The 24,813-nt window shown below is 44.7% G+C and overlaps 1 protein-coding gene across 3 annotated transcripts in view; it reads right to left on the bottom strand.

Moving 5' to 3' along the window:
- The window catches only part of Dhx32 (DEAH-box helicase 32 (putative)), a 61,773-nt gene that overhangs the window by 20,319 nt on the left and 16,641 nt on the right, over nucleotides 1-24,813 (bottom strand). For all 3 annotated transcript variants that reach the window (XM_040752649.1, XM_040752647.1, XM_040752651.1), the window contains exons 2-4: nucleotides 15,888-16,401; nucleotides 6,201-6,394; nucleotides 1,593-1,965 (exon numbers count right to left, since the gene is read on the bottom strand). In XM_040752649.1, the coding sequence (XP_040608583.1) occupies nucleotides 1,593-1,965; nucleotides 6,201-6,394; nucleotides 15,888-16,169 (849 nt within the window). In that variant the 5' untranslated portion in view covers nucleotides 16,170-16,401. The remainder of the gene's footprint in view (nucleotides 1-1,592; nucleotides 1,966-6,200; nucleotides 6,395-15,887; nucleotides 16,402-24,813) is intronic.

Below are 24,813 nucleotides of genomic sequence, written 5' to 3'. Positions count from 1 at the left end.
TGTGTAGCATCTACACAAACATCTGATAAATGTCCTTATGCAGATGAGACTCCAACTGCTTTCCCTAAGGAAACAGATAAAGTTCAAGTCTCAAGAACTGCATGGAACCAAACTAGGGTCTCTGAATGTGGGTGACAGTTATGGGGCTTGATCTGTTGGGAGGGGGCTGGTAGTGGGACCAGGACCTATCCAGGGTACATGAACTGGCTTTTTGGAGCCCATTCCCTATGGTAGGATGACTAGCTCAGTCTTGATAAAGTGGGAGGGACTTGGCCCTACCTTAACTTGGTATGTAAACTTTGTTGACTCTCCAAAGAAGGCAATCCCCTCTCTGAGGAGTGGATTCCGGAAGTGGGTAGGGAAGGGAGTATGAGGGAGAAGGGAAGGGAAGGGGAACTGGGGTATGTAAAATGAAAAAAGATTTTAAATAAAAAAATGTGGAAGAAAACGAGTAAGACGTCAGTTTCAAACAAAAGAGAACTAAAAAACAAAAAACAAAAACCTGCCCCAGGCTCCTTTAGTTCTGAGCCTGAGTTGAGGACACAGAAGAGCCACACCAAGGTAGGGGCTTATCTCTCAGTATTCAACCTGTATTCTGGTCCATGCTACTCATTAGAAACACTGCCTGCTAGCTGGGCGTTGCTGGCGCACGCCTTTAATCCCAGCACTTGGGAGGCAGAGGCAGGCGGATCTCTGTGAGTTCCAGGCCAGCCTGGTCTACAAGAGCTAGTTCCAGGACAGCCTCCAAAGCCACAGAGAAACCCTGTCTCGAAAAACCAAAAAAAAAAAAAAAAAAAAAAAAAAAGAAACACTGCCTGCCTACCCCATACTGAGAGGATGGAAGCCCTGGAGGGGCTGGGGTAGATCAGGATGCTAGTCTTTAAGAAGAATGGTCTACTTCAGGTGATGCTGAGGAGGCAGCAGAGTGTGAAGCCCTCCTGTCTCCACAGGAGATAGTGAGGGGCTCTCAAGCCGGGCCCTGGAGGAGGGGTCTGGTTTCTCAGAACTCCTCAGAATGCCACTGTTTTGGAATAATCTTTTTGTATACTGTGAAGATGTGCCACTCAGATTGGTTTAATAAAATGCTGAACTGCCAGTAGCTAGGCAGGATTTGGGGGGCAGAGAGGATGCTGAAGGAGAGGGGCACACTCACCAGCCAGACACAGAGGAAGCATGATATATCGCAGATGAGGTAACAAACCATGAGCCTTGTGGTAGCACGTAGGTTAATAGAAGTCGGTTAACTTAAGTTCAAAGAGCTAGTTAACTCTGCTTAAAAACTAAGCTATCGGCCAAGTTTTTATAATTAATAATAAATCTCTGTGTGGTTACTTGGGAGCTGGATGGCAGGGCAGAGTAAGACTCAACTACATGCCATGCCACTCCTCAGAACTGAGAGAGATTTGGCAAGGCTTTCAGCACAAGTTGTGCTCATCTTGTCTATGCTACAGCTCATGTATAGAATGAGGTGTGGTCCAGGGAATATTTACACAGCAGCTGTGCAACGGGAGCCAGGAGTTGGTGGCTAAAACCTTCCCAAAGAAAATACCATAAGGCAGCACTTGGCTAGGTCAGAATACCACTTAACTTACTTGTTCACAGGCCAGGAAGACTACAACGTCACCCTTCTCCCCCGAACGGTGGATTTCAAAGATAAGGCGTAAAATAGACTCGAAGGAATCCTTCTGAACCCCACTGAGGTACACAACCTCCACGGGGTGCTTATTTTTCACTTCTATGAGAGGCACATTTCCATAGTAGGAACTGAGTTTGCTGATAAGGAGAGGTGAGCAGTTAATTATGAGCTTCAGTTCGGGCCTTGCTAGTAAAACATCCTTAAGAAGTCCAAGCAACACGTCAGTCGCCATGCTTCTCTCTTGGACATCGTCCAAGATGATGACCCCATAGCTACCCAGAAAAGGATTGGACATCATTTCTCGCTGCAGCATATCATCAGTACAGTACCTACAAGGAAGATATCAGAGAATTCTCATGAACACCATGTAAAGGACTCCCTAGGATACACAAGCCAGCCCTGCCCCACCCCACCCTGACTTTCTTTGTGGCACTGGTTAAGTCTTTTCTCGGAGCCAAGATCCCTTTGAGGTGACAGAATCAGCAGGGCCACAGCACAAAAAGCCATGCAAACACATTTTAAGTGTTCTTTGTACATGCTTGCTTGATGACTCCTCAAGGATCATCACAGCACTCCTGGTCAGAGGCCACTACTTACATAGAGGTCTGTGTGACCCATGTTCATCAGAAATGAGTGTCCTGCTGTTATCATAAACTTAGGTAAGCTCTCTAGTACAAATGATAACATAGACATTTAATATTTGCCTTCATCTTTGAAAAGCATATGGTATTATCATTAAGCGTCATTATTGGACAGCTACTTCCCTTCCTGTCATTAGTGGAAATCTGGGTGCTGGCATACACTTTCCAAGAAGAAAACTCAGGCTCATGATCCAGCCACTGACATAAAGATTATCACTGGGGGTTTGCTGCTGGGAGGTTATGTCAACAGGGTGCTAATATCAAAAAGTTTGAAATGTTATTCAAATAACAGCAAATAGAAGTATCTAGACAGAAATCATCAGTTTGGGGCACCTGTGCAATTGGCCAGCAGGCCTGATTGGGGTGGGGGTGGTGTTAGTATTCAGGTATCTGAACTGGCTTTTCTTTGGGGTTCTGAGAGGATATGCCCTTAACTGCAGCCACCAAGAGCACCATCTTTGCAAATTCACTATGTTCCCTTTTAAAAGGGCCCTGCCCAATTCCCATCCCACTCTCTCTTTTCTCTCCCTCTCTCTTCCCTATCCTCTCTCTCCCCCTCTTTCCTCTCTCCTCTCTCCTGCTGCTCTTGTCTCTGGAGGCTGGTCTTCCCCCTTCCGTTTCCCCTTTTTGTGATCCCTTTCCCTAATAAAAAAACCCTCTGCTTGAACCCTGTCTCATGGCATCTTTCTCTCCTGTGCTGCTTTTCTTAAATTATAACTGGTGGTATTAATGATTTTGTTTATTTGTTTGAGATACTGGCTTCAAACTCAAAATCTTATAGCCTCAGCCTCCTTTATTAGCTATTTAATGTTTTTTTAACCCCCCAAGAGTTTGTAAGATGTTTTTAAAATTAAAAAAGAAATTTAAAAGCCACCTGGTAGTGATCCACTACCATAAAGATTTCATTCTGACACAATTTATATATGCACACAGATTTCTGCTTGAAGAATTCTCCACCTATACCAGACTTAAGACTGAGGTCAATGGGGGCTCTGCTGGTGAGTCTGGCATTTAGAAGCTCAGGTGTGGGGAGAGCTTCCACCCTGCCCAAAACTGACAGGAGTAGCTGCACCAGCGTAGGGAGGAGGCATATGAGTAATAAGAAATAAATCCAGGCTTGATTAAAAAGGGAAAAGATGGTGACCTATTTAAAACTCTGCTAGACTCAGCACAATGGCTCAGGACTTTAGCAATCACAAAGCTTCAGTCCCCCGTGTCCCCCCTGCCCCCCACTATGTGGACTATCCTGGCCTGAGATCCACCTGCCTCTGCCTCTTGAGTTCTGGGATTAAAGGTGTGCACCACCAAGCTTGGTTAGATTCATTTCTCATTAGTAAGATTCCACATGAACAATGCTTTAAAAGATGTTGTCATACAAGTACATATGCTGCCAGTGTTCTAGGTAATGCAACGCAGTCTGTACCTTAAATTTGCAAGACTTGTAAGAGCCAAGAATAACATATTAAGAAGTTGTATTCATATTCTGGAATGTTTTATACTGAGTTTGACACTAATGAGTATTGGGAACTTTTCAGTTTTGAAAACTGCAGAGGCTTAGGATCCACAGCTGTTGCACAAGAGACCTGCTGCCCAGGGCACCTGCTGCCCAGGGGACCCACTGCCCAGGGGACCCACTGCCCAGGGGACCCACTGCCCAGGGGACCCACTGCCCAGGGGACCCACATGCAACAAAGAAAGCACTTTCAGGTAGAGCAATTGCCCACCATGTGTAAGGCCCTAGCCCAACATCACTATGAAACACTGGTGCTTTATATTGCCATTCAATCTGAGGGCACTCAATATCATAGCTAGTATAACTCTCCAGGAAAACAAACTGGTCCTGGTGACGAGTCTAAAGATATAACTACACATTTAATTATAAACATAAAATAGTTGCCACCCACAATATGCTTTAGTCCAATCTATTCTGCCATTTAGCCTTACAACACCCTCTGAACAACTGTCGGCTTTATAGAGACCTGAACACAGACAACTTATGCAGAGTTCTGGCTAGAAAGGGGGAGACGCTGGCTGTAAAGCCATGAGGCCTCCTAGGCTGCAGGGGCTTTCAACCTCTGGGCTCCCCTGAGGCTCAGACCCTGCTGGGTTAGGAGGAAAACCTTGGAAAGGAAGCCCTGTGTCCTGTCCCATTAACACTGCCTTCGAAAGAAGATGCAGAAATGAGAGGGCAGACAGTCCAGTGGCAGAGAACAGAGCCTGCAGTAGCCAGAACATTCCATCCACATGAGCCATGGCTTACTGTAAGTCCCAGGGCTCTGACTCAGAAAGTTAACAGGTGAACACAGAAACTCACTCCTTCCTCTGCCTGGCAGAATCCAGTGCTTAAAATAATCCCATGAAAACCAAGTCCCAAATAGCAGATATTTAAAAGATGTTCTGCTGTACTCTTACATCGTTAATAGATATGTACCTTTGTGACTTTCTCAATAATAATTTAAAAATACAATTCCACATTCATTAACATAGAAACTGTTACATCCAAGAATTCTTTCTAAAGGTTTTCTAAGTCTAGATGACATTAAAAATATAAAAACACAAACAATGACTGCAGAATTTAGTTGGAGCCTTATTCAATTAAAACGTACAATTCACAAGGCCACTTTAAAGAGTGAAAAATAAGGGGCAGGAGTGATGGCTCAGTGGTTGAGAGCACTGACTGTTCTTCCAGGGGACCCTGGTTCAGTTCCCAGTACCCACATGACAACTCACAACTGTCTGTAACTCCAGTTCCTGGGAACCCGACACTCATGGCAAAACACCAATGCATAGAATAAAAATAGATAATTAAAAAAGAGTGAAAACCAAAATCAGTATGGTGGTACACACATCTAGTTCCTAGATTTGGATGCAAAGGCTTTGGGGGACTAAGAGCTTTAGGCCAGCCTAGGCTACATCGTGAGACTTTCTCAACACCCCTCCTAGGTCAACAACTTGTCAGGGCATGCCAATGAATGTGTTATGGATATGGAGATATGCTGGCCCTTAGACCAGTATATTCTGATCTCTTGAGCTCCTAGAGGGGAAGACAGTACCCAGGGCACCTGAAACCCATTGGGTGGTCACCTCTGGATGCAAGCAGCTTTGGCCACTCCTTGCAGTTTGGGACAGACACAGGCACTGACAGTCACTGTCTATGAGGCTGCTATAAAACTACTAGAAAAGCCTTGGCCCCAAGCAGTTACTTTCCAATTCTCCCACTCTGTTTTCTCCCTTTGGCATTTCTCTTTTCTGCTTTGTATCAAACCCTTGGAAACCTCTGTTAAAGAAAGCTAAGCACAAATATCTGAAAACATAAGTGCAGCTTCAAAGAAGGCTCCTTGGAACCCCTAAGGCTTCAAAGTATAGCTAGAAAAACAGATCCCAAAGGCCATGAGGAGGACACAGAAGCCCACCAAGAGCCTCTACTGCCTACCTGTACAAGGTCAGGGAAGCCATCCTGGTGCAAGTGACCCTTTCATGGAGTCCTGAGCGACTAGAAAAAACTGGCCAATCCCAGAAGAGGCACAGACCGGCCAAGTACAGCGATGGGTAGCCAGGTATAAGGCACAGAGGTGTGGAAACATGGGCATGACCCAGAGCCACAGGGGCCCACGTGGCCAGCACATGGACAGCAAATGGTGATGGACTCACCAGGAGGCACAACTCTCTAAGTACAAGATGGAAGGGGTGAAACTGACAAGTTGTAATTTTCCCCCTGAGGATTGTAATCACGGGAGTTTAGACAAGGAACAACTGAAGATCGCAGGGAGGGAAAACAGCGGGTGTGTGCCAGGCTGGAGAGGGCGATTGTAACACCAGGAGTGCTTGACATGTAAATGGCAAGGACAATACTCTTTGAGGACTGCAGACCCCAAGAGGCGCCTAGGCAGAGATGAAGTGCCATGAAGCGTACACATACAAACCTCAGGATTGTTTCATTGGTGCAGCAATTCTCAAAAGGAATCACATAGCCAACTTCATGACCAATGTTGACATCCATTTCGTCAGCTACCCGCAGGGCCAGCTGGACCGCCGTCTGCTTGTGGACCTGTGTGCATATCACACCCCCGTGCTGGTAGTGGATGGAAAGGCAATATTCAGCACACCACTGAGGAACCTTTGACAGAGAAAAATGACACAGGATCAGCCCCTGCTAGGAAAGGCAAACTCAAAACATGGAGGAGCAGCTCTTTCTCACAGCTGGCTTCGTGTTCAGCGGTTAATTACCAGCGGACTGTATTAAGCGTCACATGGTGGAGCTTTGAGCGATTGATCCTGTGCACTCTAAGCACTAGAAACATGCAGGTGTTATCAGGAAATCGGAAACCATGACGTTCTGACTCCCTGATTTTAGAAAGTCAGTTAAGGACATGGAAAAATTGGTTTAAACCTATGCCTCTTAAAATTTTTTTTACAGATTGGTTTTGTGTCTGAGTATTTTGCTCATGTATGTGTACCACAGAGGCCAGAGGAAGGTGCTGGATTGCTAAGAAGTGGAGTTACAGATGGTGCTGGGAACAGAACCCAGGTCCTCTGCAAGTGCAGCAAGAGCTCTTATCCAATGAACAGTCTCTCCAGTCCCAGCTTATGCCAATTTTGAAAGACTCATATAGATACAAATTAATTTTTTCTGGTAATAAGAAGGCCCCATCAAAACTATAATTTCTGGTGTGAGCTATTATGTTATGTTTTAAAGATTGTAAAATTAAACAGCATTTAAATGAAAAATAGCAACCCTAAATTAAAGCATTTGCATTTAAATTCAAGCAATCATAACAATATCCAAATGAGCCTGCTTGACATGGTTCTACTAATGAAAACTAAAACACTCTGCCAATTTATTATCTGAATGTAATTAAAAATCAACCCAGACTGTTAAGAGTCAATTTCAAGCAAAGCTGCTCTTCAGCCATTTTATTTTCAAAATCTCTTTATCTAAAATGTATTGCATGACTGGAGAAATGGTTCAATAGTTAAAAGTACTGGCTGCCCTTCTGGAGGACCTGGTTCGATTCCCAGCACCTCTATAGTGGCTCACAACTGTCTGTAGTTTCAGTTCCAGGGGATCTGGTACCCTCTTCTGATCTCCATGGACACTAGGCATACATGCAGGCAACATACACACATAACATAAAAAATAAAATTTTAAAATTAAAATGTGTTATGGATTCACTGAATTTTAATCAAGTTCATTTGTGCAAGAACTATAGTATAGGAGAAGGTATCAAATTCATTTTGTACACTATAATCTTAAGGTGCTGTTGATAAATTATGTTTTTGGTACATGCCTTAAAAAACCAGTCCAAGGGGTGGTTTTAAAACTGAGTTGGGTAGTAAAAGTCTATTAACATTTAAAATTATCTAGAGGTTGCTACAGAGATCCATCATGGAATTCCTAAATTTTAATTCTCACTATAATTTGAAAATGTTAGTAATTCCAAAATGAGCACGCATTTGCCATGACTGATGTACAAAGGCAATCCTTCTACATTAAGGGGCAGCCTTGTCAATAGGCTGAAAGCTATCAGCCATTATTTAGTCACTGCCTACTTTTATTCTATGAAAGAAGGGTTCAGGAAACAGCCAGGGAGTCCCAGGTTGGCTGGTTAGAGCCTTGTTTCACAGGAGGCAGCTTCCTATACATTAGTTTCCTTATCTGTGAAACAATGAGTTGAATAGAGGAGACTGAGCCCCCACCCCCACCCATTTTCTCCAGGGCTCACTGCTGTCCCTGCCTGAGGAAATTAGACCCCCTGTGCTGATCAGGTTGGGGAGGGTGGGAATAGGGTGGGGATGGGGGATGCTTGTCATCACTGAGTCCCAGGCCCCTCATTACCTCTGTGCCTCCCCCTGCCCCCAGCAAGTTATCCCAGTTATCCGTTAATATTTATTAACCAAGCAGACCAATTTCTTGTATTTTCCAGAAATATTTAAAACTTCTAAGATCCTAGATAGTCTATCTTGAGTTGTTTCAAAAGCATTGGCCTAAATAGAAATTCACATAAGATTCTGTTTCTTTCATTGCTTAGTGTAAAGGTTAAAACCTTCATGATCAACTTGATAGGTTTAGCAAAGGAGGGAAGACCCAAATGTGTGTAGAATATTACCCAATAAACTGGAGTCTTAGACTGAATAGAAAGGAAAGGGGGGCAGGGCATGGTGCACTTTATTCCATGTAGGCAGAGACAGGTTGATCCCTGAGACTCCCTGGCTGGTCTAGCTCAACCAGCAAGCTCTAGGTTCATTGGGAGACCCTTTAAAAAATAAGGTATATTGTAACTAAGGGAGTTATCTGATACTGACCTCCAGCCTCCACAATGTTTGCACACCTGCACACGTACATTTAAAAAAAGGAAAAAAGAAATGAACTGACATCAACATCCATAACCGTCTACTCCCTGACTAGGGATACAATATGTCCAGGTGCCTCCAGCTGCTCCACACCTTCCCAGCCATGATGGACTGTATCCTTAAACTGTGAGCTTGTTTTTTGTCTTGCTTTTTTTTTTAAAGACAGGGTTTCTCTGTATAACAGTCCTGGCTATCCTGGAACTCACTTTGTAGACTAGGCTGGCCTGGAGCTCAGAGATCTGCCTACCTGCTGGGATTAAAGGCTTTCACCACCACCTCTGGGCTGAGGATGCCCTCCTTAAACTGCTTTTATCAGATGTTTGTCACAGCAGCAGGAAAGTCTAATACACCTAACAGGTCATGTTTTTCCTTTCCAAATCCTTCCCTTTAAACGCTATTTCTCTTGATAGGGTCTTCTACCTAGGGTCCTTAGCTAAGACCTCAAACAGGATTTTTATGCAAGCTGAATAAAATAACATTTGGAATCTTTTGTCTCCCAACACACTGGAAAATCCATACTTGTGGCTTAATATTCAAGAAAGGACCTGACACACAGTGGGGCTAACACAGATTTGAACACTGTAAGACTCTGGTGACCAGGAAAATGGGTCCCCGCGCTCTCACAGGCTGGTGAGGGTGTGGGGACCGGCAGGTGGCGCTGGGATGTAAAAGGACATCATAATAATGGAGAAGGGGAAAGAGCCCAGGCTGGACACTAGGCACCAAAGAAATACACAGAGGGCCACTTATCACAAAAGATAACAGCAGAACCTCTAATAAACAGATAATCCACGATTTCTCATTAAAACACTGGAGTAATGTGTAATTAACACGAACAGAACCTGAGCAATAAGGTAAGGTGAGTCAGCCATGAAGCAGGGAGGGAGAAAGTCAGGAAGATGGTCAATGTCATGGTGACTGATCTCCAGAAGACATGGGTATGGCTCCCCTGGTAGCTACTGAAAACAAGCCAGGATCCCAAGGCAGGGAAGGTGGTCCTAGAGTTTCAGAGCTAAAAGGAACCTCAGGAAGCCATAGCCTTGAAACTGGGGAGGGTCCTTCCATAGGTCAGATAAAACACCCAGTGGAGGACAGAACAAACATACTTGCTGGGCTCAGAGTAGAGGTGTTTACTTAGTAAGTTTCACAGCTGAGCAGAAACCACAACTAATTACAGAGCCTGGAAGACCAGTTCATTATATGTATGCACGTAATGACAGTAAGACTTGCAACTGCAGGCTTCAGAACAGAAATGGGAGGGATCCTGGTGTTAGAATTCCTACCATCTTCTCATTGCTCTAGGCCAGTGGTTCTCAACCAGTGGGTTGTGACATCTTTGGGGGTGAAATGACCCTTTTATAGGGGTCTCCTAAGATGGTCGGGAAACAGATCTTTATATTATGATTCATAACAGTAGCAAAATTATAGTTATGAAATAGCAATGAAAATAATTTTAAGGTAGAGGGCCACAACAACATGATGAACTATATTAAAGGTTGAGGACCACTGTCTAGGCAAACCAGGGGCATTTGTCCTGGGCAAATGTCAAATACTGCTGAAAAGAGTAGGAGAGCTACAAGTCTGGGCACTCAATAACTTCAAGGGGCAGAAGCACCACTTGCCAAGAAAGCTTTGTGTCGCGGCTGTCTCTGCACTGTGGGGAGCACTGCCTACTTCTGTGGTTGAGGTTCCTTGCTTGACTCCGTCATTCTTGTGGACAATGCTTACCCGGGGCTTTTGTTGTCCTGAGAGGACCCTTACTCTAGTCATCCCACAATCACCTGCTAGGGCTCAGCCCTAGCTATAGTTTCTCCTTGCAAGATCTTTCCCCATCAGAATGTCCTGCTGTGGGTAGGCTAGGAGCCAAGTTGGATCTGTGGGAGCCACAGACCTGAGGAGAAGCTACATGTTTTCACAGCCCGCTGGGCTTGTTCTCTTTGGGAAAAGTGAATTCTGAGACACTGTGTGACAACAATGACACTAAACACTTGGCAAAGCTGCGCAGTACAGTGAAAACAAAATTGGAAACTGCTCCTTTACCACATGAAAGACAAACCCCTACGAACAAAGCAGGCGTCTGGAGTTTCAAGCAGACAGCACCCACGTTCATGTCATGTACTTGCTCTACAAAGTCTCACCAGCTGGAAATCAGTCACTCAGAGCCCATCTATCAAATTACCATGTGTTCTCAAGCCATTTTCTGAAAGTGGTTTTAAGAACTGTCAGACATGCCAACTGTGTAAAAGTCCTTACAGTGAGATGTGCTTCTACTCTGCCCATAGCTTCACCTGCTTCAGGGACTCCTGGGCAGAAGCAAGTGCCAGGGCAGGCAGCAGTATGTGTATCTCCTGCCACAAGGGCAATGAGGGGAGGGCTAAGCCTAATTCCCATCAGCTCTGTAGGCTTCTGTTACTGACTGGTACAAATTCAAGAGGTGAAACAAAAACGTTCCAGTCCCCATGCTTGACAGCACAGCACCTATAGGAGTTCAGGCTATGGGATTCATTCCCTCAGGTAGCGGCACAGATTTCCTACAAGAACCCATCAGCTGGTACAGGTCAGAGCCCAGAGCGGCAGCAGCACTGGTACAGCCTCATCACTGCCAATTGGGCAAGATGACATCTACAGGAGCAGCTCCAGCTCATCAACACTGGGAAAAGGAGGAAGAGGCCCCTGTGGGACAGAAACAGTTGCTGTTCCACGGAATACTTCCTGGCCTCCAGGTCTCCAAGCCCTTGCTGATATCTCTATCCTGTGTAGGTAGGAAGACTCCTCTTCCACTTCTCCTGACCCAAGGACACCAATTAAGCAGAGCATCAGAGTCCCTTAAGTATCAAGATAACCGGTTCAAGCCGGGCGTTGGTAGCACATGCCTTTAATCCCAGCACTCGGGAGGCAGAGGCAGGTGGATCACTGTGAGTTTGAGACCAGCCTGGTCTACCGAGCGAGTTCCAGGACAGCCTCCAAAGCCACAAAGAAACCCTGTCTCGAAAAACCAAAAAAAAAAAAAAAAAAAAAAAAAAAAGATAACCGCTTGATAAAGCCAAGGAGAAAGGCATCCTAAGGATTAGCAATCCACCTGAAGACTGGAATCTCTCCATGATCCCTGCAGAGGGGCCATGGAGCTGACTCCCAAAGCAGGTCACTCTGCGCAATGTCAACCAGTAAGTCAGAATACTTCACCATGGAGGATGCTTGTGCATTTCCAGTCATGCACCCCTGCATGTTTGGTTTTGGGTGAGCACAGGTCAAATCTATCCACAGAGAATTGTGGACAAAGATACCCAGCCAAGACAGGAGTTACCCAATGCCACCAGTGTCTTAGCTCTTTTGAGCTTAGTGTCACTGACTCATCTGACTCATGAGAGATTAGGGCAAAAGCTGGAGGAGGAGACACAGTGGGCAGTTCTAGAAATGCTTCTCTTTCCTGCTGGCTTCCATAAGTCTGTCCCAAAACAGTAACAGGAAAGCACTCCTCCAATGGACAAGAAATTTTCTGTCTTTTCCCCAGGGCAGGTGCTAAACAGCCCCAATGACATCTGCACCGGAAAGAGGAGTTAGAAGGACTTTGGCTCTAAGGATAGGTTTTTCTTTGAGAGACTTAAAACTGTGGGGAAAAAGAAAAGAGTCTTTGAAACAAAACAAATTACTTTCAGAATTTAGAAACAAATGAACAGACTCATTTTCTATTTGAATACAATTTGACTTCTCTAAACCAGAAAGGCATTGCCTTCCTACTCAACAGAACAAAAACACAGCTTACTGAAAGGATTAAGAAGTTAAAAATGGTGTTATCCCAGCACTCAGGAAGTGCAGGCTGGAGGATCAGAAGCTCAAGGTCATTCTTGGCTTGCTACCTAGTAAACTGAAAACAGACTGAGATACTTTGAGAAGCTATCTCAAACTAATCTTTAAAGCGACAAAAGAAAGCACACCATACCCAGTTATAACAACTGTTACATTTACAGAATATATAGCGATTCTTGCTCTTAACAAATCACAAATTCTAAAGAAACATGTGGGCCAGCAATCCTGAAATGACAATGACAGTGAGACTAAACCAGGAAATGGAGACATAAATAACAAGGGGTATGTTGCTGAGAGAAGGATGCTATGGAAAGTGGGACGGCCTCAAGGAGACCAGAGCTGAGCTGGTTTTGGAGCCAAATGGTATGAATACATCCTGACATAGGGAGATAAATATAAAAGATGAACAAACAGAAGTACAACGAGAAAGAAACAAACAGAGGAAGATGGCGGTAGGACGAAGGAGCTGTGCAGGCAGATGAACTGATGGGAACAGGTACCATATTACTTCCCAGGAGGAAGCGCCAGAAACACAAGATGCCAACAGCAACAGGCACATCTGCTGCCCAGGTCTCAGTTGCTAAAGCAGTCATCTGTTAAAGGAACCAGGGCTCCTTGAGAAGAATGGCTGCTTCCTAGGCTGGCACAGGGACATCTTACTGTGTGAGCAACAAAGTATGCAAGAACAATGCAGGTGAATGACAAGGATAGGAGTCATTCTGAGGTGTTCCAACTGGCCACGTGGGACAAACTGAGGAACACAATAGGTTTATTAGTGAGTGACAACCCACAGAGTAGGTTGTCATTTCATAAAGAACGGAATAAATAATAAACAAACGAATAATAGAAAGCTAAACCAGGTGTGGTGGCTTACACCTACAACCCCAACTTAGTAAGCTGAGGCAGGAGGATTGTTAGAAGAGCTTAAGGTTAGCATGGGCTACAGAATAAGACCCAGTCTAAAAAAAAAAAAACAAAAATAATTTAAACATTTTTAAATAGTAAGGCTGGACATGATGGCACACACCTTTAATTTCAGCAGCTGGGAAGCTGGAGGATATCTGTGAGTATGAAGCCAGTCTGCTCTATGTTAACTAGTTCCTGGCTAGGACTATATAGAAAGGCTCTGTCTCAAAAAAAACAAAAAACAAAAAAAAAACAAAAAACCAAAACGCTAACGTAAGAAATCAAGAGCTGACTCTTCAAGAAGTCAATACGAAGGCAGAACTGGGACTACTGCTAGCTGTCACCAGGCATGTCAGAATTATGGGGGGACCACTAGGCCGCCATCAGGGCAAGGAGACCATCCCAAACTGAAGCAGGCTGACACAGTGGGCTAATGTGTGGCAAGACACATACTCCACATAGTCTGTGAAAGCATCAGCTTTACAGCTGAGAACTGGCAGGTGCCAGCTCTCCAAGAGATCACATTTGACACCAGCAGCCTGCAAGAAGGATTGCTGGTCCTCCTGATAGCATGCTGAGAGAGCACCCATGCAGCACCAGTGCAGGAGCCACCTGCAGCCGCCCTGTCTCAGGCAGTGGAAGTGGGGGATACTGTTTATGTGTGGAAGTGAATCAAATGAGGTAAGACAATATCTTTGGAGATTCTGGGGATAGCTGTGGAAAATATCTGTACTACTACTGAAACTTCTTTAACAATCTGAAATAAACACAATAAACATAAAAACTAGATTTAAAATTTTTTAAATAATTTGTTTAGTCTTATAATGAATTAAAGTAAATTGATATAAAAATAACTCATCAGACTGAATAAAAAGTCATAATAAGTGTGTGTGGGGGTGCACACCTTTAATTCCAGCACTCAGGAGGCAGATACAGGTGGATCTCTGTGAGTTCAAGGCCAGCCTGGTCTACAAAGTGAGTTCCAGGACAGACTTCAAAGCTACACAGAGAAATCCTGTTTCAAAAAACAAACAAGTCATAATAAACTCTTGACACTGGCAGCTATAAACCAGATATAAACCATCACTACCCAGCCCTCCTCTCTCCAAAGTACATTCAAGTCAACTTAGAGGAGGCAGACACAGTGAGTGTTCTTTTTGACCAACTCAGGAGACTGCAACTTGAGCCAGTACACTGTCAAAGGTGTCCAGGCCACAGTTCTGTCGTCTGAAAAACCTCTATGCCTTCCACCTGATAATCTCTGTGGTCTATTCTAATCATTCTGTTAGAAGACTCCACAATGTGGGCCGGGCGTTGGTGGCGCACGCCTTTAATCCCAGCACTCGGGAGGCAGAGGCAGGCGGATCTCTGTGAGTTCGAGACCAGCCTGGACTACCAAGCGAGTTTCAGGACAGCCTCCAAAGCCACAGAGAAACCCTGTCTCAAAAAAAAAAAAAAAAAAAAAGACTTCACAATGTAAAACACAGACCTCACCTGAGTCAAAAGTTGAAGTTCAAATACAACAAATTGGACAGGAAGTATTGAGTAACTGTCTATCTTTGGAGCTTGGGACTCACCCCCCAATACAATTAAATTCACAAAAAAGCACTACCTTCTGCCAAATTCAAAAATCCTCATTGGCTCACATCAACACTGGAAACATCTGTATTCCTAAATTTATCATTTTAGCATGCTAGACATCAAACCTAGGGCTCAGACACTTTTGGCAAGTGGTTAAGCCATAGTCCTAGCTACTGTATCCATCCTTTAACAGCCCTAATTCTTTCCTCTCTATACTGGATACTATTTGACCAGTCTGGTATTTCTTACTTCAAGGCAAACAAGGATTTCTGTTGGGCATGGCGGCACATACTCAAGATCCCAGCACTGGCAGGTAGAAGCAGGAGGATCAGGCATTCAAGGTCAGCCTGGGCTACACGAGACCTTTTCTCCAAAATAAATAAATAAATAAATATACAAGGAAGATGGTTTCTGAGCTCAGCCAGCTTCACACATACGAACAGCCGCACAGAGTGACTGAGAGATGGCTCAGCAGCTAAGAGTGCTGGCTGTTCCTCAGAGGGCCTGTGTTTAGTCTGAAGCACTCACATGACAGTTTACAATTGTCTTTAATTCCACTGTAGGGGATCTGGCACCCTCTCCTGGTGTTGTTGGGTACCAGGCACACACATGGTGCACAGACTTACATAAACATAAAATTAAAATAATCAAAAAACCTTTTAAAAAGGAAACAAGCAGAAGAAGTCAGGCTTCTGATTATCCCCAGTGGCATGAAAACAAACATCAAGGCTAATCTCTAAAACCTGGAGGGTTTTAACACCTACCTCATCTTCTAAAACCTCACCTACAAATGAGATCATCTGAATTATTATTCTGGGATAATCTAGGCACACTCTACAGGGTTTCCTTTGTGTAATAACCAAGGTTGGTTTACAGCACCCAAGCTGCTAATGTTCTTTTTGTTTGGTTGCAATATTGTACACATGCAAAACCTCAAGGCCACAAGCCTGTCTAGGGCTCCTCACCTGAGAGCTCTGGCCACACTTGGTGTCTCCTGACACAACCACAACCTGATTCTGCAGCAGATTCTCCATGAAGGAGTACTTCTCTTTCCATATTGGAAGCTCTTCTCTCTCTTTCAAAAGTTTGTAATACCGCGATGAATAGGGCAAGCCGTCAAAAGGGTTCAGCTCCAGATCCTCGCAGGCCAGGACCCCTTCCTCGTCCCCATCACTGGAATCTAGGGATTCGGGAAAATAGCGTTTTTCTAGGGAGGAGTTTGGAGGCTCCAGTTCCTCTTCTTCCATGTCTTCCTGCAGTGAGCTCAGGCTGTTCGTTCACATTCCACAGTCCAGTTCTGTCAGCAGCCCATTGCAGACAGGATGTGAGGTTCACTCGCACACTCAGCCAGGCTCCCAGGCCCAGATCGGGATTTCAGCAAGTTAATTCCTCAAACCCGTGTCCCTCGTTGCTGGGTTACCCTCTGTGCCGGCTCACTTCAACGCTCTTGGTCTGTTACATGGCTTTCAATAAACCACGCTAAAAATAAACACATGGAAGATGAGTGTAGAATCTGGTAACATACTAAGAAGTTAAGAACAGAAGACAGGGACACACTCAAAGCAAACAGTCAGCCTTTTCTGTGAAGTGGTTACTGCCTGTCCCTGCTGCTGCCTGTTTCCCAGCGGGAAGAATTCAGGCAGCCTCTTACAGCAGTGCACAGGCAGAGCAGCTTTGGAAAACGATCCTCACTGTGCCTGGTGCTCTCTCCCTGACCTCTGTTCAGGCCTCTGCATTGCGGTAGCCGTGAATGGAAAGCCACAGGGAGGCTGTTCTGAATTGTGAGGCTAATCAGTCACGTGGTCACCTAATCCCCTGACAAAGAGGAATGGACTTTATAAAGGGGGAGAGTTCTGAAAACCTGGAGAGTGGTCCCCAAACACTGACTACCAGAAAGTCTACTACCCAGCATGCCTTGGGAGTAAAAGACTGCTCATGCCACTTTAGAAATGCCAGCGCGGGAAAGTGAATTTATTCTTTCTTTTCCACCTTTTGCTAATAAGGCCTTTGTTTAATTAAATTAGAAGTCTCCAGAATATTTCTTGAGAATCCTGCGTGTGAAGCCTAACAAGCCAGAGCCAAAATAATAAAAGATAACTTTTAATCTGGAAAGGTAAGATTTACACCAAGAACATATTCTTTACATGTCAATTGAGAGACCCTTTCTCTTCCTTCTCCAATTACTAGAGGTTAACGGGGAAATAAGCCAATTGGTGATGTTAGGGAAGGTCCCTTTTCACATCAGCCACGTGGAAATTTATAACACACACACACACACACACACACACACACACACACACACACACACACGACACACACGTACGCATGAGAACAAGTCATAAAGCAGGACCCACGGTAACCTTGCACTTATTTTTTTACAGCTTTGAGCTACCTGAACTACTGTTCCACCAGCTAGCCTTCTGCTGCTTCCAGGACTTTCCCCTCATTTATAAGGAAGAAGAAAAGCTCTGCACACTGGCCCAGTAGGTGACTGGGAGCCAGTCACTCGACATACACATAGGGCAGAGGGTATGGGGTGGGGGAGGTAGGGAGAACTGGACACTTTCTGCCTCTGAGTAGGGTTCTGAAAAATGCATCCTTCTCTGAACTAAAATGGAATCACAATATTGCATAATACAAACACAAAGAACAGCGTGGACTCTCTTCAGGGCTCTTCACAGTGCCTACAGTGTGAGCGGATACCCCAGACAGCTGCAGGAAACAGGGTAGCTTGAGTAGCCTGGTCAGCAGGTATAAGACACAGACCCCTGCTGAAGAAGCTAAGGTTCAGTCTTGGGCTCACGTTTTCTTCTGTTCCAATCAGAATCACATCTCAGGGTTCTCATTCACCCTTGTAATCTTTTAAGTTGCTATTACACCACATCCCTGGTTACTTTAGGGACTATTTCTTACCAATTTTACTTTTTAAAAAAACATACGAGGCTAGAGAGATAGCTCAGCAGTTAAGAGCACTGGCTATCTTCTAGAGGACCTGCGATTGATTTCCACCACCCCCATGGTAGTTAACAACCATCTGTAACCCCAGTTCCAGGGGTTCTGATGCCCTCTTCTGGCCTTCTTGGATTCTGCATTCATGTGCTGCCAAACACACATGGAGACAAAGCATAACACAGCTATCATCTTTTACTGAATAAATTTCTGTTAATTTATGGCACATCCTTCAGTGTAATCAGTCTCACAAAGTGTGAATCACATGTGTGTTGAAAATTCTGAAGGCCAATGACTAGAACTTCATGGCTGTGGAGAGATGGAGCCTGTAGCAGAGATTCCCTGGCTCTGCTCAGGTCCACCTGATGTCCTCACCTGTGTGTTTGGTAAATGCACTTATCTGACTTTCTTTTTCTCTGAGGAACACCTCATTCAGGGCAACCTAAATCTGTTGTTCCTGGTTTGTCACTCACACTTGGCTTTGGATAAACTCTTATTCCCTTGAACACTAGTGTTTGAACATGACCAAAAGAGTGACTACTATGACTCTCGGGGAATAGACACATCTTCTGAGCATGTTCTTCCTAGAGACCTAAGGCTCACTTGGCCACTCTGCTATACAATAGATGTTCATATCACTTCACAGTTATGGTGGAACCAGATGGCCACTGCGCCAATGGAAAGGAGGCTAAGCTATGACAAAGGGATGCAGCAAAGTGATGCCCAGTCACTCCCAGGGTTCCCATACTAGAAACATTCCACGCTGAAGCTAACTATCATTCTCGGATACTCAGGCCACAGCAGCAGACAATCAGGGAACCCTCCAATCTGAGAGAGTTGGGGAAGATGCCCCAGGGCTACCAAGCATGCCTGAGCCCTGAGCAATCCCCCCAGTATCCTGCTCAACCTAAGGAATTTTATTTTAATTAATTAATTAGTTTATTAATTAATTTTTGTTTATTTTGTATTTCGAGATACATTCCTCTGTGTGGCCTTGGCTGTCCTGGAACTCTGGAGATCTGGAGACCAGACTGACCTCAAACTCACAGAGATCCTCTTGCCTCTGCCTCCCGAGTGCTGGGACTAAATGTGTGTGCCACCACCGCCAGGCCAACCTGAGGAATCTTAGGAGGCAACGCTAGCATGCTCCTGGGCGGTGTGCCTTGAAGCCTTGAGATAACTTATATCCACAGTTTAACTCCCCACCCCCCCAAACTCAGCATCTTTATTACTGTAAGCTACCATAGCAGAATGTTGTCCTCATATTCCTTTGAGTAGAGAAAATTCAAAACCAGTCTGCTGCCCCAGAGCCCTGCTTGTCTCTATGATTCAGTACCCATGCTACTCCCCATTTGCATACTCACCCAGGGATACCATCTTCCCTGGCCCTCAGAAACCAGACAGGCTTGCTTGTTTGAAAAACATTTGTAGATCCTGGGTCCACAAAGAGCTTCAGTGAAAACTGACAAGTTTGAGAAGCCACGTTATTAAACTCTCAGATCCTGGAGCACTCAGAGTGACTTCTTGTGACTATGTGGGTGTGTTGGAAAAAGGAGTAGCTGAAACTCAACTAGAGGCTGAATCTAAGGCCCAGTGATGTTCAGATACCTGACTTCATTCAGCCTGCATCTATACTAAAGTATGCAAATTAGCAGTAACTAAAAATATATGCGATTCATGCCCTGCATGAGCAAATTAACATGGGGAAAGAAGAACACAGAGGCCTGGGTCATAGCTCAGTTGGCAAAGTGCTTACCTAGCATGAAAAGTCCTGAGTTCATGCCCCTGCACTGTATAAAGTGGGCATCTGTAATCCTAGCACTGGAGAGGTTGGGGCAGGGGAATCCCAAGTTCAAGGTCATCCTCAGCTACATGGTGACTTTTAGACCAGCCTGGGATATATGACACTTGGAAGGAAGAAAGGGAGGGAGGGAAGGAATGAGAACAGGCAGGCAAATATTGAAATTTGATTGTGAAAACATCCTTTTCAGAGTGATCCTACATATACACTGTAGACTGCAGTTTCTCAGGGCTGCCCTTTGAAGTGGGTCTATAACAACTTGTAATTGGTATCCGTAAAAAATACGGATGTATGTAATAGCCTTAGTAAGCAAGAATCAGAAGTAGAGATGAGAAAAGGCCATGCTTTATTCATTTACATGTATGAGGTCTGGTCAGATAATTCTAGAAATACAGAAGACCAAGAATGGTGGATGGGAGCACACAGGTTTGCTTTCCTTGGGTTAATTTGAGCATTCCGTGTTCTTTTGTGTCTCAGTCTTTTCCAGCACAGTCCCTGGCCCTCCTCCCTTTTCCCTTGATAACAGGGCAGTGTTCTCCTTTGGCCAACATTTTGATGTCCTCATGCCGTGCCTCCCTGGACTCCAGTCTCAAGTATTCAAACATCTTCTCATCATCTCCCACTCGGACACTGAATAAGCACTTCAAACTCTGCATGTCTGAAACTGAGCTCCCAACACAGCTTCAAAGCCGTACACCTGGCTGCATCTCGGCTAACTCCTGTTGCTCAGACCAAGGTATTTGAAGTTATCCTTGAATCTGTCTCCTAGGGCTAGGAATGAAGGCCAGGGCTTTATACATGCCAGACAAGCACTAGACCACTGAGCCATACTGCCAGGACCCCTTGGGTTTTTTGTTTGATTGTTTTGTGTTTGTTTTTTGAGACAGTGTCTCTGTGTAACAGCCCTGGAATTAAAGGTGGGTGCCAACTCCACCTGGTGGGGTTTTGTTTGTTTGTTTGTTTTTTAATCTCAGATCCTCTACTTGATCCTTCAACAGATGTGGGCAGTGATCAATCATGCTTTTTCCCAATGAGCTCGACAGCCCCTTAACTCATAAAGGGACAGCAGACACCAGCAGATCTGGGGAGTAGAGCAGCCTGAAAGACAACTCTCCAGGTCTCAAAAGGCCAGCATCAGGTGCCTAATCTCTGAAATTCTTGAGCATGTACTTTGCACGGCAATGGCAAAAGGGACCCTGCAGCTTTAACCGTGGACCTTGAGCTCAGCTTATCCTGGGCTGTCTGGGTGGGCTGTTGTCAGAGGAAGATAAGACTTCAAAGACCAAAGACAGAGGATGGAGGAAGTGCCTCCTAAACCCAGGAACAACATTGCTGACCTCCAGAAACTGTGTTTGACAAAGACTTGGGTGCCACTCTGCCCCATCTCCCTCCATTGTCTCAGGCCCTGTACTTGTTCTTCTGTGTCTGAAATATTCCTTAGATAACCAGTGCCTCACTCCCTTATTTTACAAAGGTTTGCCAAGTGCCAGCTCAGTAGAGGATTCCCTGGCCACCTCTTCTCCATAACATTACAGCCTTTCACCACATGTGCCTCTGGGGTTGGAGCCCTTCACCAGAAGGCGAGCTCCATGAGGCAGAGCTCTGGGTCTACTTTGCTCACGGTGCATATGAGATGTTCAATAAATACCTGTTAACTGGATGAACGATGCTAACACTTCAGAGATATTTTTATCAAGTTTCCCCATACAAAGTCAGTCAACAAGTCTGTAACAATTTCTGAGAACTCTATTCCTTTCTTTTCCTTAGGCCATCCAGCCCACAATCTGTGACTGCTGTTCCCCTGAACCTCAACCCCTGCCTCCCTGCAGGCTATCCTACATCCTGCACAGCTGCTTTTTGCCACATCACTGTCCAGAGTTCAAGATCCCTTGGCATTGCTGAATAATGTCTAATTACCTCATTAGGAAGTCACTATGGTGACACTTTTGTCCTCTTCCTCAATGACATGCTATACACCCTTGCTACCCTTAGAAGGGAGGAATGGGCAAATTCATAAACTCAGTAGTGTGTACTTGTGCTTAGATTTAGTCAATCAGGCATCCACTGAATGGGTTTTCCTGGATCTCTTTAGGAGTGACTGTGGAAGATGAGAAGGCTGCCCTGAGATTCAGAAGGCAGCAGGCATTACACTTGCTCCATCCAGCACATCACTGGCCTCTGAGGCTGACGGTGAACAGGCAACAGCCTCACATACCGAGGAGTGACCACCCACCCAAGGATTCTCGAACTATTTATTGCAGTTTTGCTTCCCCATTCGGAACCTCGATCACAAACTGTAACTGAATAAATAACACTGTGGTCTTTAGGAATTTTATGCCTTTAAAACATTTGATGCATTGTGTCACAGGGCACCTCTCATAATTAGTCTCATTCTCAGCGTCTACATTTTCAGGTTTCCTCACTCATTCAGCCAACACTTGGCCTGATGCACGCCTGCGTGGTGGCCATGCTGGGATGGTGTGAACATACAGGCTTGGCTTCTCTCCCGGGGCTCCAGTCCAGCCAAGGCTGAGGGGGTGTTAATAGAAATTCTTTGTTCATGACATATGAACACCCTTCATCTTATTGCCAAGTAACTGAAAGAGGGAAAGCAAGGCTGACCCATGCAGGAGAAACAGGCAAATCTGGGTGGATGGTTTCAACAATGAGAGGGGCCATAACACACGTGGTCTGACACCCGGGACAAAGGCTGTTCACATGCGGGATAACTTAGATGCTCCTTGACCAACTTTCTGACAGTTCTCTGCTCTTCCTTGCAATTTTCACTTTCATAGTACACTATCCTCTTTAACCCTGTCTATCTTTCCATCACCTGTCTTTGGTTTTGTTAAAGTTGCCCGTGAGATCCAGCTTTGGGGGAGCCAGTAAGAGGTTAAGTTAAGGCACATGGCACAGTGGGACACCCAGCAGGAGAAACAGTAAACATAATTCATGCAATAACAAAACCCTAAGAATTAGTACAAACCAAGGAAACATTTTTCTTGTGTTTTTATATTTATTTTCTATGAATGGGTGTTTTGCTTAATGCATGTTTATCCATCATGCATGTGCCTTGTGCTTTGGAGGGAGTTGGATCCCATGCAACTGGAATTATGGATGGCTGTGAGGAGACATGTGGATGCTGGGAACTGACCCTGATTCCTCTGGAAGAGCAAGTGCTCATAACTGCTGAGTCACCTATCCAGGCCTCTGATAAGAAAATTTCTTGGCAAAAACCTTTAATATTATTTTCTAGTAGGTCTGAAAGATCAGTTGGTCCCAAGATTAGGTTTACAAGACTGAGGTGGGAAACATCTTGCCTCTTTTAAGTTACTCTTTTATATATGCCAGTCTTGTATGGAGCCAATGAAAAAGCTCTCCAGGCTTTTAATATCTCTGATGTTCATGCAATATCGATATAGCAGCAAATCACTCATGATTCATGTGTTTGCACATGAAAGCAAATGAGTAGACGGGTGTTCTATTAGGCTTCTTGGGTGATTCTGCTCATGGTCCCTTTGTAACCTCAGAAACTCTGACATGACCCTAGTTATACGGGTGCGTAAAATCAATATATACAAATCATACATTTACTGACATAAAGAAATTCACTTTTAAAACAATTCTTTGGCATACACATAGCATCACCATTTATTAAAGTCAATGACAAATCTGCATACTAATGAGACCGGCATGTTTGTCTATGTTTGCACAAAGAATGAATCTCGGCTGGATATCCTGCAGGACATGAAGCTTCCTCAGTACTTCTTAAGGTTAACTGACATTTTGATTTTAGAATAATTAAATGCTGAGAATGTCACTTTGCACAAATACATAATATAAGTGGCAGAAGTATACTTAGGGGGACTTCAAAATTAGGAAATTTTGTCCTTATAAGCCAAAATTTGTTTTAATTTTTCTCCCATGAAATTCAAGTCAGCAACTCAAACAACAGTTTTTAAAATCAAGGACCCTAACACAACAGAATGCAAAGACACAGTAATCTAAAGCAGGCTGAGGAAAGATGGCCCAAAGTATTCAGTCTTTGTTCTCTGGAATTAAACCACTGCTCTTATAAGGACAGAAGTCTCTGGGTGCACAGTAAGAACACTCTAAGTCAGGGGCTGTGAAGCTGGCTCAGTGGGTTCGATTCCCAGCATCCATGTAAAGGTTGAGTGTGGGGGTGCATCTGTAATCTCCTCATTGGGGGGAGAGGGGCAGAGACAGGTGGATCCTGCAAGCTTGATGGCCAGTTTGGACCAACTTGGTGACTCCAAGTGCAACGAGAGACCCTGCCCCCCCCAAAAAAAATAAGGTGAAAAAGTCACTGAGGAAGACACCTGACAGTGACCTTTGGCCTCTATACTCACAGGCCCATGTGCACAGACACCTGCACACATACACCACACACACACACACACCCCAAAACAAAGTACTGCTGTACTAACACACAATGGTTTAGAATCTGAGCCCCAGTGTGTCAGGCAGGGCTTGCTGGCACAAACAGTGCCAAGTGTGTATATTGTATGCTCAGGACCAAGGCTGCTGTGAAGTTGCACGGTACAACATGGGAAAGACTGCCAGGAACACCTAGATTCATTTCCAGTTAGATTCTGAACTAATCTGGGGTTGCTGTGTGCTCAGAAACCTTTTCCTTTTGCCACATTTTTTTATGACTCCCACTTTCAGTTACAAGTCACAGTGTAAGAAGATGGGTTCTCAATAATAGCCCTTTAAAGTTATTTTCTCATTCAGATGGTTGCTAATGTGGCATATTTCTAGAGAGTCAGACCCTGTTTTTGAAAACTGGAACGCTGACCTCTGTGATGCCGCATGATGTGCTAAAGGAATAATAGGTATCATGTTGTCCTCTTGGGGATGCAGGAGCCTACATGACAGGCTATAAAACCACTGCAAACACTGACTGTGTGCATAACACACCAACTCCCACATTTACGCATCTCCCTCTTGCTCTAGCTTAGAGGTGGCTTCAGAATTATCTTTGCAACTCCCAGAAAATAGACCCAGGCCTGTGCATGAACAGTATGATCAATAAGGATTTGCTGAAGCAACAAACAACTATTTACAGCCCACAATGCTAATGTTTAGAAAAGAGAAGAAATGAGGACTCCAAGCAAGGG

The sequence above is a fragment of the Mesocricetus auratus genome, unplaced genomic scaffold (genome assembly GCF_017639785.1).
Source record: "Mesocricetus auratus isolate SY011 unplaced genomic scaffold, BCM_Maur_2.0 Super-Scaffold_4256, whole genome shotgun sequence".
In the NCBI taxonomy this organism is placed as follows: Eukaryota; Metazoa; Chordata; class Mammalia; order Rodentia; family Cricetidae; genus Mesocricetus; species Mesocricetus auratus.
This window is presented reverse-complemented; position numbering and strand designations above follow the sequence as displayed.